At 42.3% G+C, this 18,160-nt stretch overlaps 1 protein-coding gene across 5 annotated transcripts in view; it reads right to left on the minus strand.

The window, feature by feature from the left end:
* Positions 1 to 18,160, minus strand: part of MACROD2 (mono-ADP ribosylhydrolase 2) — a 3,010,403-nt gene that overhangs the window by 53,770 nt on the left and 2,938,473 nt on the right. For all 5 annotated transcript variants that reach the window (XM_068232461.1, XM_068232460.1, XM_068232457.1 and 2 more), the window contains 3 exons: positions 17,548 to 17,634; positions 15,759 to 15,800; positions 11,660 to 11,713 (listed from right to left, as the gene is read on the minus strand). In XM_068232461.1, the coding sequence (XP_068088562.1) occupies positions 11,660 to 11,713; positions 15,759 to 15,800; positions 17,548 to 17,634 (183 nt within the window). The remainder of the gene's footprint in view (positions 1 to 11,659; positions 11,714 to 15,758; positions 15,801 to 17,547; positions 17,635 to 18,160) is intronic.

Raw genomic sequence — 18,160 nt, forward strand, 5'->3', positions numbered from 1 at the left:
CAAACAACCGCAAAGAGTTTTAGTGATAATGTGAGGTGAGCAAATCATTGTTTTTGTTAGTTGATACCTCCAGGACAAAAATGTTAGTCCTCTCTGCGGCAATCTTTGTGTAGTGGCCACCGCGCTTGTGCGTACGTTCGTGGAAGAGCAGATGATTACAGTTTTCCAGCCCCTATGGTCAGGTTGAGGTAGTTCAATGACAGTTAAGTGACCAAAAAACACTGATTCTGCACTGAGGCCTTATACAGGGGGCAGTAGTGGATGCTAGATGCCAGTAGTGGTGGTGAAGGAGTATTGGGTTATGGTCGGTGCACAACTAGGACCAACAGACCTGTCTCCAACAGCTAACATGTGCACTGGATACACAGAATTGCAATATAACAATAGCAAGAAAAAAATAAACAGCCCTTACAAGGGTGATTGATTTATCAAGTCGGTCCACTACTAGGACCAGCAGACCTGTCTCCAACAGCTAATGGGTGTACAGGACACACAGAATTGCAATATAGCAATAGCAAAAAAAATAAAAAGAAAGAAAACAGCCCTTAGAAGGGTGAACTACTGTAGCACTAAGCACTGCTACTGACTGTACCTGTGTGCAACAGCTATATTATGCAGATGGTGAATTGGTACTGTAGCAGCAAGACACTCCACTAGGTAACCAGAACACAGGCCTAACTAATGCTTTCCCTAATAGCAGTACAGCTCTGTTCCTAGTCTCCTTCACATCACCCACAGTCACAGTGTAAAATGGCTGCTGTGCTGGCTTTCTGAAAGGTGTGCTTGTGTGTGTGTGTGTGTGTATGTGTGTGTGTGTATGTGTGTGTGTGTGTGTGTGTGTGTTGGGGGGGGGGGGGCTGATTGGCTTCCATGTGTCTGCTGACTCTGTGGTGAGGGGTAAATTTTTGGCTCCATTATAATATATAGGTGACAAATCGAACACGCCATATGTTCGTTGGCGTTGTTTGCCGTGAACTATTTGCTGGGCGAACAGTTTGGGCTATCTCTAGTGTTAAATACAATTCCCCCTCCGAGACCTAGCAACTCAGAGGGAGGAGTAATTTGGGGTCCTGCAATCAGTGGAACCTCAAATTACACTTATGCACCCCATGCAGTATAACATTACTGCTATGGCGGTGCCTAGTTTTGGCACTCCGTGATGAGCTTTGCGAATAACAGCTTCGTTACAATGCAGAGATGTGGACAGGCCCATAGAATTGTATGAACAGTGAGTTGACATGCAGAATTATTCTGCAACGCAACTGAGCACTGTGTGAATGCACCCTAAAATACTGCTGAAGATGTCAGGACTATACAAATAGGCAACGTTAATATAAATACTACATATTTAAAGTACCCCTGACCTCATTTTTAATGAAATGTATTTATTATTATTATTATTTATTTATATAGTGCCAAAATATTCCGCAGCGCTTTACAAAGCACAATAAGAGGACAAGGGGAACATAGATACAACTAAAAAATGTACAGCAGAGTCCCAAGCAGCACCAATATTGTGCCAAAAACAGTAAACATTAGGAGGATGACCCTGCCCTTGCGAGCTTACAATCTAAAGGGTAGTGGGGGACACACTAGGTAGGGGGGTGGAGGATGGATGAGGTGGTGACCCTTTGCCTCTGATTACATTGTGAACAGATAAGTAAATAAGGGCTATATAAGGTTATAAGCTTGTCTAAAAAGGTGTGTTTTGAGAGTGCGTTTGAAGATGTCCAGATTTGGAGCATGACATACAGGCTGTGGAAGAGAGTTCCAGATGAGGGATGATGCTCCTGTAAAGTCCTGGATGCGAGCATGAGAGAAGGTGATCAGCTTAGAGGCCAGGAGAATTTCTTGGGAGGAGCGAAGGTTGTGGGAGGGACAATATCTAGAGATTAGTGAGGAGATGTATGGAGGGCACAACTCATGGAGGGCTTTGTATGTTAGAGTCAGGAGTTTGAACTGGATTCTCTGGGTGATGGGTAGCCAGTGGAGAGAACGGCACAGTGGGACTGCATCGGAAGAGCGTGTGGAAAGGTGAATGAGGCGGGCAGCTGAATTTAGAAGGGATTGGAGAGGTGTTAGCCTGTTTTTTGGTAGACCTCTGTGGTAGACCAGGGTGTTGCAGTAGTCTAGGCGGGAGATGATTAAGGCATGTACAAGCATTTTGGTGGCCTCTTGAGTGTGAGGAAGGGACGGATACAGAATATATTTTTGAGCTGGAAATAGCATTTATTTGCTGTGCTGTGACATATGAGTCACAGCACTATTCTTTAGAACCCCCCGGGGGACCGCTCTGCTAATCCGTAACACAGAGCTCACTGATAGGTGGGGAGGAAGTGTCAGTACTTCCTCCTCTTTGTTCGTCATCAGGAACACCCCCTCTACTTGCCACTAGTAGTTCCTTTCTACACAGCATGCTGGGGAGCTGTGCTGTGTGCGGTCTTGCGTTAATTCAGCTCAGAACAATAGTGCACTAATAGCTGTAGGCTATTAGTACACTCAGGCGTTCCTGATGACGGGCAGAGAGGAGGAGGTACTGACACTTTCTCCCCGCCCACCATCGACATTCTGCTCAAGTCGAAGATTTTGGCTGAGCAAAACGGGGGCCAGGAAGGCGCTCAAGGGAGAGGATGGTGCTGTTATTTAAGTCACAGCAAATAATGTTATTTTAAAGCAAGGTTAGGGGTACTTTAAATACTGTATAACTATATAATAATACTGACAACAACAGTTACTGCTACAGTTTTGAAAAAGTTTCTTCAGCAGAAAACTCAGGTGCAATTTGCATATCACATTGTGTGAGTTTTCTAACTTTTCCATCATCTTAAACTTTTTTGATTCCGGCACCATTTTTACTTTGCTTTAGAAGAATTTGACTGTAATTATTGCGTGTATCTCCGTCAACAAGACACAAGACTGGCAAAGTAATTAACGCCGCGGGATTGTTTTCTTGTCAATTTAACAAATAATTCTTTTTTTCCCTCTAAAATAATACGTTAAAAATAATAGCGTTAATAATAGCTGCCTTATTCCACTGAGATGCTGATTCAGATGAAAGAAGCTTGTGTTTGTGTTGCTAATTAATACTGCTTTCATTTCCTCAATTTATACATGTATTTATAAACCACAGAACTTCTATTGTATCAAAAAAGACGTCTTCCCATCTCTTATTAGTTCTTTTTGAGCTGTTGTCGCCAATCAATGCGTGAGAACGAGGTTGCTTTGTTAAACGCATTTAGAAAGAGAACAGGTGCGGTTTCACCCATGTTAAAGGTAAGAAGGCAGTAAATTTAAAGCTTTGTTATACAAACACAACATAAGCCGAAGGGATTTGCTTAAGAGGCCGACAGGAAACAACAAAGATGCAAAGAGCACTAAATAAAGTTTTCCAAATGAGTCTGTTACATTAGGCTTTATCTCAGACACGTTTAACCTTCTCATTTTAAACGCTTTATTGAAACTTCAACTGATCTCCAGTGAGGGTTTAGAAGCTTAGGCTAATTACATTTGGCGGAGACATGCTTGATGAGATGGGAATAAAATGAAACTTTTGAAAGGGTGAAAAATCTCTGACCATCTGCTAGTAACATTACACAGGGAGCAACGGGGGAAAGCAAAAGGGCAGCTAGCCAGAGAGGAAAGGTGCGTAAGGCTTTAATTACTTAGTCAATGAAACTATTACTTAGCAGTCTGGAGGTAGGAAGAAGAATTTGAAGAAGTAAAAAAAAAGGTTGTTGATTTGGGTGTTCAGCTGTAACTCACAAAAGTAGGATAACTTATCATTTTGACATTCAGAAATGCATTAGAGGTGAGCTCACGCTACAGCTGCAGGTGCAAAAAAACCTGGAGCAAAATAAGAGCAGTTGTCAACACCACCAATCAGGTTGCAGATCTTAAAGTGAACCTGAGATGAAAATAAACTGATGAGATAAACCGTTGTATTTGTCCTCCTACTGCTAAAAAAATACCCCTTTATTTTAGATATCCCAGGTGTTTATTATATTTTTGAAAATGTACAAAGTAGATTGAATGTTTTGTTGTCTCTGCTCAGTGGAAGACAATTAAGTGTCCCTGAGTGAAAATACGTGAACTATTGACCTTTTACTATCTCTCCCCTGCACTCAGAAGGTCAATCTGCCAGGAAAACTTTTATGGCTGTAATTTGTTTATCATTGAGGTTTACTATATTCCCTTAGGAAAAGGCAGAAGTAGTCACTTCCATGCCTGAAAATTAACTCTTTCAGGCAGAAAGTAAAACAGCCTGATTATTAATATGTTTTGCCCTCTTCATACACCAGGGTACACTTTAAAGAGGAACTGTAACAACATATATAAGAATGCAGTAAATGATTCAGGATACCGACTTACACATTAATTTCCTGTTTTCAGCATCAGAAACACTTCCTATAGTTATACATTGCTGCATTGGTTTGTAACCCCGCCCTCCGAGTGATGTCATGCCTAGGCTGGCTAGCTATGCATCCTTCTTCTCCCAGTACACTGGAAGACCAGGTGTTTTTTTCTGTTAAGCTCAGAACACACAACACACAACCATTACTCAGCAATGCAGGTTGCTAGCACTAAAGATGTCGCCAGTAGCCACCTGCAGTAAAGTTCAGAATGAAAATCGTGGTTAGAAAGATCCTACAATGGACAAACCCTGACTAAATAATCTATAAATGAATATAGAAAAAAAAAAGAAAACACTTCTGGATGGTGTTGATGATGCACCACACCAAGCTCTAGATGCCAGCTACCCATGCAGTCTACCTGGTGATAGCTGACCAGCAGCCACACACTGCTGCTGCTGCTCTTGATGACCCACACTGCATTCCAGGTCTTCCATCCTTGGGCCTTATGTCAACATGCTACTTTTAGACACCTTTATGGGTGATATTCCTTAAAGGACATCCAAGGTGAAAATAAACCGATGAGATAAAAAATTGCATCCTTGCACCTATCCTTCTTCTCCTAAAAATTACCTTTTTTTATTTTTTTTTTTTTTTTTTTAGATATTCCAGTTTTATTTTATATTTTAATTCAATCTACTTTTTTAGTTTTTACTGTTTCATTGCCTCTGCTTAATGACGCATGCACTGAAGTATACCAGAGCTCAAATATATGAACTATTAACCTTTTTTTATCTCTTTCCTGGTCTCAGAAGCCATTTACTGACAGAAAAGTGTGTTATGGCTGTAATTCCTTATCAATGAGGGTTGCTATAGTCCGACCTAGTCCCGACCCAAACAGAAACTGTCACTTGTATTCCTGATGTTTAACTCTTTAAGGGCAGAGAAAGAAAAAAAGGAACACAGACTAGTTATTTGTGTGCTTGGCACTGTATATACACATGTTTAACTCATTATGTCACATATCACCTCAGTTGTCCTTTAAAGATGCCAGCTAGCAATGTGATCTCTTTCTGTTTTGACAACAGAGACTGCTGTTAGTGGGTTGAGTTCGCACCTAATGCCACCATTTCTCAATCCCACGTACTGCCTCCATATCCTTATGATTATGCTGCATTCTGTAAGCAAGGTCTTTTGGAAAATTTTTACTTTTCCCTTCTGCCACTGTTTTACTACACATACCCAGCAAACTTCGTGGTTCTAACATGTATAGGGGCTTTGCTATTAATGTTTACATTTGACCCACTGACTTGGCATGGATTTTGGCATGGAATGTGCAACATAAGTTCACCGGAAATTCACTGTACCACCCAAAATTCAAGGAACAGCCATATACATAGAGCCATGTCAAAGTAGAGCCATATCCGTAGTTTAATATCAAGGTACAGCCATAACAACAAAGCCATATCAAAGTACAGTTATGTGCACAGAGTCATATCAAAATAAAACCACATCCATAACCCTATATCAAGCTACAGCCATATACACATAGAACCATGTTAAGGTACATCCATATCCATAGTGCCTTCATCATAGAGCCATACCAAAATAGAGTTGCGTTAAGGTCAGGGCAGATTTGAGTCAAGGCCACAAAGGCCATGGCCTAGGGCACCAGGAAGCAAGGAGTGGGCAGCTGCCGGCACAGTCAGGCAGTTAAATTGCCAAACATGTAATTGGCAGCGGTCACAGACTCAGTCCGCAGCAGTGAATAAATGGCAGGATGGTGGAGAAAAGCACAGGACGGGGGAGAACAGCACAAGACAGGGTGAGAACAGCAAAGGACAGGGGGAGAACAGCATAGGATGATGCAAGCTCAGGAATGGTGCAGGTAGGTGCTGGGGTTGGTGACAGTCAGCCTTGGGCAGTAAAATGTACAAATCCATCCCTGGTCAAAGTATATCTTTATCCATAAAGCCATATTCATTGAGCCATATTAAAGTAGAGCCATATCAAGATGCAGCCATATCCAAAGCCCCATATCAAGGGAGAGCCATATCCATAGGCCCATGTCAATCCATACCTTGGTCTGATGAATCCAAAACTCCTAAAGAGTACCTAGTTATACCATGAATAATCAGAACCCCTGAAGGCCTAAAAGAAGTAAAAAGTTCCTGTACTAATACTATAATTTTGCCTTCTCAAAAGGGAAAGTGTTTGCAAACATTCAGCAAAGTGTGAGCAAGAACGCGCCATAATGCATCAATACAATGTGAAAAAGAAACAAGCTGTCCTCTGTGATCCCCAGATACAGAACGTCTCTAATTTTCTCCTGAAAGCAATGACAACTTCATATTGTATTTGTTATCCATAACAAAAAACAGATGTGTTTATGCTGAGATAAATGTAAAACAGCGTTGCCATGACTGTAATAATGGAAGATAATTTTAGAGAGAAAAAAAATCCTCTTTCAATTGTTTAGTAGGAAAATAAAACAGAATCCATTTGGGGCTGACATTGTGTTATGAAACACAATCATTCTGCATCAAACAGCAAAATGTTAATTCTTTGTTAATAGGACAATAAAACTGGGAGCAAGGAAACTGCAATTACTGTATAATAGGGCTACCAAATGACTGCTTAATTCAAGCATATCCAAAGCATTTACCTAAATTTCATACAGAGCCTCCACTAAAACAAAAGCAGACAAAGTATAGGATTCACAATACTTAAAGGGAATCTGTAGTGAAAATAAACTTAGAGATAATGATTTGCATGTGTAGTGCAGCTAAGAAATAGAACATTAGTAGTACAGATATGAGTCTTAAGGTACCCATACACTGGCTCGAATTCCCACCAATATACAGCACATTCCATCACTGTGATCGAATCTGCTGTGAAATCGATAAGCAAACGCTGACCGATCGACCCCTTGCCATTCGACATTGAACAATTTAGTCGATCGAGCCCGACAGAAAATTTTGCTCGACCACCAGCGGATCGGGAGCGCATCACTGGCATGTTCGATTCACAGCATAGCTGCAGCAATATCACCTGTCCGGCCAGCGTAAGTCCCGGGGATCCGTTCAGGTTACTTCTTCAGGCTGGACTTCTTCCCCATGTCCTCTTCACTTCCTGTGACAAGCTCGAAGTTCAGTGCACAGTAGAGCGACGGATCAGGAAGTGAAGAGGGCATGGAGGATGCCGAAAAAGTGAGACAGCATGGATCCCGGGGACTCGCGTTGGCCGGACAGGTGATGTAATTGCTGCATGCCAGGGGAGCAGGAGAGACCTGGGGCGGCGAGGCAGGCGGCAGTGGCGGCTCCACAGGTTTTGAATCGATTTCATGAGAGATCGATTCAAAAACTGTGTGCAGTGTATGGGCAGCCAATAGATCCAGAAACAAATTTACCCCAGCACTGTCACTCACCCAGGGCTATAGCTTAGTCCGCTGGTGCATAATCCTCCTGTGGGTCACCACCTCCACATACTGGAAATAACTGAAGGAGGTACTCAATTGGCGATAATTAAACTTGCGTTTAATCGATAAAGCTGCTCAACATGTGTCTTTATCGATTAAACGCAAGTTTATTTCATTTGTTTTCCAGCCAATAGATCCCTCTGTGATCAGATTACATCAGAGAAGGTTCTATCTATCTGTTGGTCAATCTGGTGGCAATCCACCAGTGTATGGCAGCCTTAATATTGTTTCCAGTACAGGAAGAGTTGAGAAATTTCACTTATTATCTATGCAAAAGACTCTCTCTGAGCTCTCCGGCCCAACTTGGGTTACTGTTTTCTGGAGCACCAATACATCAAAGAAACAGTCAGAGACAAATTTAAATACGATTTTTACTGCAGGGAGGTTAAAAGGGTCATTAGCTCTGCTCTGTTTCATAGTTTAAAATAGAGAGTGTGGCTTGTATTGCAAATACGACAGAATTATGCAATGTTATTAAGAAAAATTTGTTGCTACTAATTTTCTATTAAATTATCAGTACTACACATACAATTCATTATATCATAAGTTTTTTTTTTCACTTCAGTGTCACTTTAACCGAAGTATGATATAAACTCTGATGTTTAAATGAATTGCATTAAAGGGGTTCTCAATACAATTGAGACAAGATGCATTGAAGAGTAGTTGAACTTTCCATCTATTATTACATTAACAATGCTAGAAACTACGATTTAATACAATTCACTTCTGAAATGTAAAATGATGACAATTCCCACTTTATAAAATATCTTTTTTTTAACTATGCCTGGAAAAGAGATGAATGAAAGGAAGACATTTCCATTCACTTGTCCTTTTTGAAAATCATATAATTTTAAAGAAAAATGATTTTCATAAGTAGTAAAAATCACTTGTGACAGGTGAGAAACTCCCAGGACTAGATTTACATTTGCAAAAAGCACATTCGGGAATTGTGACCAGTGCTTGCAGCGTCCAAAAAATTCTGTTATTTATCCACAGTTTAAAGCGGGGCGGACAGCCATAAAATCAAATTCCTATTGACCGCTGCTCTGTGTTTTTTATGCAGTATGCAACCTGACCTTGCATTGCAAGCATTCCAATGTAATTGTAAATGTTTCTGCTGTAATTAATCTTATCTCAGTTAGCCTGGCTCTTTTCTTGTACATTGTGGGAGAGAGGTAAGCTTGTTGTCTTCCCTTCTTCCCCTCCCACATTCCTGCTCCTCACCAATTGGCTGATGGCAGTTTATTGTGACATAAAGATGAGAAACGAAATAAAAGATAAATTACCTCACCCTTCTGCAACCCCTGTGACTGGCTGCCTGCCTCAAGTCGGTCCCCACACAGCATCTCTGCCTGCAGGCCGCTTGACTGCCACCACCAACAGGTTCCACCAGGACTCCAGGCAGATTCCTGAATTTTTAAGGTCGCTGCTAGCAGCGGCCACTATAATAATTTTTCTGGTGCGTGTACATGCCTGCTTAATTATTCTGGCTGCACTGCAGCTGCAACAACAAAACAAAAGGCATGTACATGTGTCAATTCCCCTTCGTGATCATTACCTTGCCGCGGTGAAGGGGCTTGCGTATCACAATGAAGCAATGACCACCGGTTATATGAGTGTGTTGGGGTCGGGGGCACACCTGACCCACGAAGATAGATAATAAGGTTGTTGCTTCATTGTAGACAGACCAAATCCGATCAGCTGGACACTCAGTTACTGCTCTGTCATTCAGCTACCTCAGCCCGACCATATGGGCTTGAAAACCTCCATCACCTGCACTCTGGCCATGGTGCGCACCAGTCCAGCACAGCCGTCACTACACAAACAGCTGTTTGTGGTGCGTTACACAGTGAGTTTGGTCTGTCAGTGTGAAGCAGTACTCTAATTACACTCCCTGATTGATGTATACACATGCAAGATGTTTTAAAGCACTTTAGGCCTCCAATGTAGCAATAAAATGTGATTTCTGCCCTTAAAACGCTGCTGTGCATCAAATCCTGATTTTTCCCAGGGAGTTTTGGTGTGTATGCCCCCCTCCAGGTGTTAGACCCCTTGAAACATCTTTTCCATCACTTTTGTGGCCAGCATAAATGTTTCTAGTTTTCAAAGTTCGCCTCCCCATTGAAGTCTATTGCGGTTCGCGGATGTTTGCATGTTCGCAAACTTTTGCGGAAGTTACCATTCGCGTTCGTTTGCGAACCGAAAATCGGAGATTCGAGCCATCTCTATAGAAGGCCTGGTGCTTTTATTTTGAGGTGAATGCTTTGTGAAGAAATTGCAATACTAAGTAAGCTGTGGATCATTAGAGGCTGGGGATCGCCTGACAATATCCCAAATGCGCAACTGACCCATGTGGCAGAGGGTCTGTGGATAACGGTGAGTGCCCAGTCTTGAGGGTGTGGTGGAGGTGTGTGCACTGAAGCTGATGCAATTGGATTTGCCCACTTTTAAGCTTGAAGACACATATGGACTCCTACACATATGGACTCCTACTGTTTATACAGATCTCAGGACAGAGTATAATGTGTGTAATTTGCAGAGACTTTTCTTAACCCTCTGGGCGATACAATTAAATCACCCAGGAGGGGGTGCAGCACTTTTTTTTTTTTTTTTTTTTTTTTTTAAATCATGTAGCTAGCCTAGCGCTAGCTACATGATAGCCGCTGTGCAGTGGCATCCCCCCACCCTCTCCGATCGCCTCCGGCGATCAGCGCAAGCAGGAGATTCCGTTCAGAACGGGACCTCCTGCTAGGCTTCCCCCGTCGCCATGGCGACGCTCACGATGACGTCATCGACGTCGTGACGTCAGAGGGAGTCTTGATCCACCCCTCTGCGCTGCCTGGCACTGATTGGTCAGGCTGCACAAGGGGTCTGGGGGGGGCTGCACGGCACGGCGGGTAGTGGCGGATCGGCGGCGATCGGAAGTTACACGCAGCTAGCAAAGTGCTAGCTGCGTGTAACAAAAAAAATTATGCAAATCGGCCCACCGGGGCCTGAGAAAGCCTCCTGCGCGACATACCCCGAGCTCAGCTCGGGATTATAGCCCAGGAGGTTAAAGCTGTAGCGCATTTTGTATGGTAATCTTGATACAAGTGTTGGATTTTGGTGTGAGATAAACGCGCACCACCATAGTATTTATAAGTACTGTATTTTATACAGTACTGCATTTTATATTGGATAGAAATTAACATTGACTGTTACTCTGTAATCAGAAGATAGCTATGGTTGGTGAATGGTAAATAAATCCAGCAGATGCCATTTCACATTTGCACATGCCTGGAAGAAGGGCCAAATTGTGATGGCTATAAAGCTGGGTCAGAGTATCTCAAATACAGCAGGCGATCTGGGGTTTTCCCAATAGGCAGTGGTTAGCATCGACCAAAATTGGTCCAAAGAAGGCCAACAAGTTAAATGATGAATGGCTCATAAACAACTAGTCTGATTGATACATGTGGAGTGCAAAGGCTGGCCCATCTGCCCTATACTCATCCGTTCTGCTCCACTGACCCGCATATAAGCCGAGAGGGGAACTTTTCAACACTTTTTTTGTGCAGAAAAATTAGGCTTATATGCGAGTATATAAGGTACCATACCCACATAGCACATGGACATTTTACCAGAATGTATGCAACTAATGTAGTGCATGCTGCACACATAGCAGAACTTATGTTACCTAGGTAATGCGAGCATTACACTAGTACTTGTGGAATGTGCACAACACACCCTACATCAGTTGTGTAAATACTGGTAACATTGCTGTGTGCATTTTTAGTGGATATGGAGCTAAGGCAGATTTATCACTTTATTTTTGCAAAGTAAAATGTAACATTACCTGATGTTGCTGCTCCTGTAAGTTGGGATTGTTCTTGTGAATCCATAATTTGCGCTGAAAAAAATAAAGCAATATAAGACACGTTAGGCCAAACGAATACATTAAAAGATAAATTCAAGGTAAAAGATGCATACAAAATGAGGACAGTTAGGTTATAACAGGAAAAAAATACTTTAAACAAACAAATATATGCAGAAATCCCTTTAATAACACAAAAGACCCATTATTCAATTCACTTTGTCTCCTAAGTTTTCTCCTAGGGGATCATTTTTCATCAAAAGTTAAAATAACTTTTCAGCACTTCGAAAAATACCAAAAAGTAGGTGAAAAAGTAATGCCAAAATTAATCTCAAAAGTATTTGCTTACTTGCTGGTGGCGTAAAAGGCATTTTATTGGTCAGGTGTGAAAATATCACCTAGGAGAAAACGTAAATTGAATAAGGGCCAAGCTTTCTTTCAAATAGAATGTTAAAAATACAACTACATTTATTGCAGCTTAGCCTTTTCACGTTCCACGGTTTTTACAACATAAAGTTCCTGACATTGTTGACACTTTAGCTGTGTCGTTTTGATACAGCAGTAACTTTTTAATTATCTATGCCATCTTAGGGCCCTTTTCCACCTGCAATCGCTAGCGTTCACGCTGAACGCTAGCGATTGCTGAATCGCAAAACCGGCGATTCCCCCGACGTTTGCGGCCGCGATTTTGCTATGCTATGCACTGCATAGCAAAATCGCGGCAATTATCGCTCCGCCGCGCGTTCGCGTTCCCGACAAAAGCGAATCGCGGTAGTGGAAATGACCTACCGCGATTCCTATGTTAAAAAGCAAACCGTAGCGATTGTAAAATCGCTAGCGGTTTGCGGTTTTGCGATTCAGCCAGCGCAAACGCGCTGGTGGAAAAGGACCCTAAGTGATACATATCTTGTTTTTTTTCAATACAATCTAGGCTTTCTTTGGGTAATATTTTTCTCCTAAAACTAGTTTCTTTTACAGTTCATGTATGGGGAAAAATTAGGTGTTAATATTATTTGGCCCTTCCCGATTAAAACGATTCCCCATATGCCACATTTTACTTCTAGCTGAGCATGTGGCGGACCATTATCCCCACTCTGCGCGTCTGTGGCGATCGAATGCGATCACTAGGGTGACAGTTCAGGGGGCATAGAGCTGTACAGATAGGCAATGGCAGAGCATTACATCTGTAGAGCATTGGGGCCTGAAACTTTCGTCCTAGCGATTGCATACGAACGCTACTGGCGGCAGTCATTAAATGTTTATAAACAGGCATAGATATTGCAGGGGTTAATAATGGGTTAATAGGCTAACTTTGGGTTAAAAAATAATGGGGTATTAAAAAAAAAAACTTTTTATTTTATTGGGCCCATGCCACTTAAATTTTTTCTTTTTTTTTCACTTTTACAACTTTTTTCCCCCTAATTTTATTGAATGATTGTTGCCAACAGCAACAATCATTCACAGGACCATTCACGTGACCGTGCACGGTTATGTGCACACACAGGAGCGTGCGCGTGCAGTCTTTAATGCAGGACGTAGATTCTACAACATAGAACACACAGGGGGACTAATTAGGATGTAAAATCTACGTCCTGAAACCTAAAGCAGTTAGATAACCTCGGTGGTAGAATACACCAATTTGTTTTATCTTGTTTAAAATAAAGGTGGGATGGTTCCTGATGTATATAAACCATCTACAGGTGGGGAATAGGCTTTACAGGGTTGCATTTTTTCTTTTAAAGTCAATGGGAGCCGTATTAAAGAAAAAAAAAAAGGCAGATACTTACCTAAGGAGAGGGAAGGTTCTGGGTCCTAATGGGCCTTCCCTCTCCTCTCCTGGTGCCCGTTACAGCGCAGGATCCCCCATAGCAGCATTCGACCAATTTGGTCAAATGCTGCTGTCTCCGGCACCAAAGGTAGGCTTTGGAATGTTTCATACTGCGCACACGCCACCTGTCTTCAGCAGAACTCGGCTCCCGAAGACTTCCAAAGTCCCCTGCGGCGGGGGATTTGAACAGAGGAACTGCCGCCGCAATGAGGGGAGCGGAAGAGGAGAGGCTCATTAGGACACAGAGCCTTCCCTCTCCTTAGGTGAGTATTTTTTTTCTTTTTTTATTCTTTTACAATACGGTTCCCCTTGACTTTAACTCAAAGAGACATATTAATTAAACGAAAAGAGAACAGTGACTGGGAACAAGACAAATAACATTTGCATCGCACTCTTCTTGTGGCGGACATAACCCCTTGGCGTTATGATTCTTTCCGGATTTTGTTCTGGATTCGTTTGTCTGCACTGTCTGATGAAGGGGACCTGCCATTGGCACGAAACAATTGTCACTTTTATGTGCTGATGTAGCAATAAAGAAGACTATTGCAACTTGAATGGTGTGCTAGCCTGGATTCATACTTGGCTTATGTGATTTGGTGCTTGGGCTCAGCACCGACAGGCTATGCACCCACCTTACGGGTAAGGTGTGCCACCCCCACTTCCTTTCTGCCTTTCCGGATTTTAGGGTCTAAAAGCGGTGCAATTTTTTTGCACCTATTCAGACCCTAAAACTTGAAAAAAATCCTGCTGCCAAGGAGATCTGCAGCATGTTCTACAATCACTCACCTCCCTGGCTCCAGCGCTGCAGTTATGCCTACATCCTCTGGGTGGAGCTGCAACTCTAAAGGTGGCCATACACTGGTCAATTTGCTATCAGATCGACCAACAGATAGATCCCTCTCTGATCGAATCTGATCAGAGAGCGATCGTATGGCTGCCTTTACTGCAAACAGATTGTGAATTGATTTCAGCATGAAAGCCGCCCCCTCCCCCCCATACATTACCTGATCCGGCCGGCGCTAGTCCCCACTCTCTCCGCTGTCCTCTTCTCCGTGCTGGGTGGAGTTTAAACAGTAGAGGGCGCTCTACTGTTTAAACTTCCTGCCGGGACAGGAAGTTCATGGCGGGAAAATCATTAGGTGTATGGCCCCCTTAAAGTGAAATTGCCGGCTGTCGTCAAGACGATGGCCGGCGATATCACCAGCAGGAAGGAGAGCCCCGGAGGAGAGGAAGAAGAATGGCGGCCGACGTCGGGATCCCCCGGGAGGTATGTAAAACTGCCCACTGCGCGCTATACTCTGCACACAGCCTCCGGAGGCTACTCCAAGCAGAGGTCAGTATTACCACTGTACGCTGCAGTTTTCCTCCCCGACCCCAGCTTGGGATTACCGCCAAGGAGGTTAAAGTGCTTGAGCTGCAACCACTAAGGCGTGCTCAGTAGGTATTAACAGTGTTAGGGAGTCTAGCCCAAAGTCTCCTTACTGAATAGGTGCTGGCTTACTGAACAGGAAAGGCCAAGATTCGATCTTGGGCTTCATATTAACTCCCTAATGACTGCTCAATGCCAATTGGAGTGAGTACAGCGGCAGCTCCAGGACCACTCCACGCCGATTGGCGTGAAGTGCTGGGGGCGGAGATTGCAGGGGTTCAAGTACACCGATGCCTGCACATCCCCACTTGAATGCCGGAGCTCCACTCCATAATCAGCCTCCCAGCGGCAATCGCCGCTAGGAGACTGTTAGACGGCGAAACTTACACTGTTATCTATTTACACTGTAAAGTGCTGCGATTTACGGCAGCGCTGTACTGGAGAAAACCGTGTGAAACTACTGTCCCCCTGGGAGGCAAGAGGACAATTGGCTGTCATAGGCTGATGCCTATGACAGCTAATCACACTGATTGGCTGGTGGGGGGAGGGAGGGAAGGATATGTAAATAATAAAAAAAGGCATTTTTATATAAAAAAACAAATATTTATATAAAAACAAACAAACACAGTAGCAGGGATCCTCACCCACCAACAGAAAGCTCTGTTGGTGAGCAGAAAAGGGAGGGGGGAGGAGGAAATCCCGTGTGTGCTGAGTTGTACGGCCCTGCAGCGAGCCCTTAAAGCTGCAGTGGCCCATTTTGATAAAAATGGCCTAGTCACTAGAGGGTTTAAGACCACGGTCCTCAAGAGGTTAAACAAAAAAAAAGGGGGAAAGATAATCTTGCAATAAAGAAAGATGGAAATACTAATTAATGTGCACATTACATTGCATGTCGACATCCTGATCTGTTGTATTCTCGTCTTGTTCTGTCATACAAAAAAAAAGAAAAAGAAAAGTAAGAAAACATCTCAATTTTTGAAAAAGAACTTCCAACAAGGACCAAAGTTAGGTTTCTGGCACACAGATCAGTACACAGATAAAATCCATAAGCCGTTCCAAATACATATTTGTAATTCTGTAAGCCTGTACTGTGATTTACACAGCCCTACAACACAGCACAGGAATTTTGTGATCTCCATTTCTTGTACTGGAGCATACTAAGCTGCCAATTTATGAACAAATCTAAAAGAGGTGAAAAGCACCTTTTTTTTTTTTTTTACATCTTTTATGCAAAATGCATATTGCTGTTGTGTCTCCGACTCTCCGGTAGGGATAATTTAAAGGATACCCGAGGTGACGTGACATGATGAAATAGACATGCGTATGTACAGTGCCTAGCACATAAATAACTATGCTGGGTTCTTTATTTTTTTTTTCTGCCTGAAAGAGTTAAATATCAGGTATGTAAGTGGCTGACTCAGTCCTGACTTAGACAGGAAGTGACTAGAGTGTGACCCTCACTGATATGAAATTCTAACTATAAAACACTTTCCTAGCAGAAAATGGTTTCTGAGAGCAGGAGAGATAAAAAGGGCCAATAGTTCATAGATTTTAGCTCTGGCATACTTCAATGAATGTCTCATTGAGCAAAAACAATAAAACAGTTAACACTTAAAAAGTAGATTTAAATATAAAATAAAACTGTGGAATATCTTAAAGTCATTTTTAGGAGAAGGAAGACAAATACAATTGTTTATTTCATCACTTTATTTTCGCCTTGGGTGTCCTTTAATGTTCCTGTCCTAGTTAAGAAAGGCATACACTATACAGTTGGTTGTAGATCAAGTATATGTACAACAGTTTCCTGATACGGATCATTTACCTGGCCTATCTCCATGTACCCATATATTCAGACAATATTTTAACAGACATATTGGATATTACAGTATAACTACAGCTGCTAGCTCAGTACTGTTCTATGCAGTACAAAGCTAAACTCACTGATTATATACAAATCTCACCCGCAGCCCAACCTCTTACTTAATTATGTTCAATCAGTTATGACAGGTCTGTATTGGTGTCAGAAGACACCTAAACTCACAGTAGATGTCTGAACAATTTCCAAACAATCTTTCTGGCTGATAACTGGCTGACCCAACTCTTGTTATGACAAGACAAATAACATTTATATCACGCTTTACTCCTGGTGAACTCAAAGAGCCAGAGTAGCAGCAACTACGGCGCGCTCTATAGGCAGTAGCAGTGTTAGGGAGACTTGCCAAAGGTTTCCTACTGAATAGGTGCTGGCTTACTGAACAGGCAGAGCCGAGATTCGAACCCTGGTCTCCTGTGTCAGAGGCAGAGCCCTTAACCATTACACCATATCCATATTACACATAGACACATTAGAATGTAATATTTATATAGAGCCAACATCTTCAGCAGAGCTGCACAGAGTATTTAGTCTTGTCACTTAGCTATCACTTAGAGGGACATACCATCTAATCCCTAACATAGTCATCATTTGTTCATAAGTATTCATAGTCTAGGGGCCGTTTTTTAGGGGGAAGCCAATTAACTTATTTGTATGTTTTTGTATGTGCACTAAGTTAGCTTCTTTTAGGAGGATTGATATATATTCTGGAAAGTGATGCGTAATATATTGTACATTTTGAAAATAAACGTTAGTATGGCGTAAATAAGGATACGTTTCACAGCAGCATATCATCTTACTTTGGCTTTCATCTTGAGTTTCTTGAGATACTTGATTCTCATTCGTAGCTACATCTGCTGGAACTAAGGAGGATTCTGGCTTCAATTCTAAAAGAATAATACAAAAATCAACACATTGTTAAACATTAAGCTTTCTATAAGCCTTTCTGGACAACAGTGGTTTCCCAGTATCACAGAGTTCAGAGGATGAACTACAATTGGGGATGGTCAAGATAAAATTGGTGGTGTGGTGAGTGTAGATGGTGCCTGGCACTGTAGAGGCAGGTGTGGCAGATGTGGAAGATATCGGAGAGTATTGGGCTGCCCAGCAGGTGGTGCAAACACCAGCTGCGTATCTGGGGCAAGCCAGCACTGTAGCAATAAGTGCCGCAGATGGCAGAACAGTGTTGAGGTGCCTGGCGATAGAGCGGCAGTGAGTGAAGGTGCAGAGGTATTTATTTTTGAGTTTCAAAGGTTTTTATTGGGTATATAGAAAAGTTTACAAAAACAAGGTAAAGAGTCCCCACTTAAGGGAAGAGGGTACTTAATTGCATAACAAATGCATTACAAACATATGAAAAGCATATCAACAAGATACAAAAAAAAAATGTGTGACACCATGAAAAGAGCATAT

Source organism: Hyperolius riggenbachi, chromosome 4, assembly GCF_040937935.1.
Source record: "Hyperolius riggenbachi isolate aHypRig1 chromosome 4, aHypRig1.pri, whole genome shotgun sequence".
Classification (NCBI taxonomy): Eukaryota; Metazoa; Chordata; class Amphibia; order Anura; family Hyperoliidae; genus Hyperolius; species Hyperolius riggenbachi.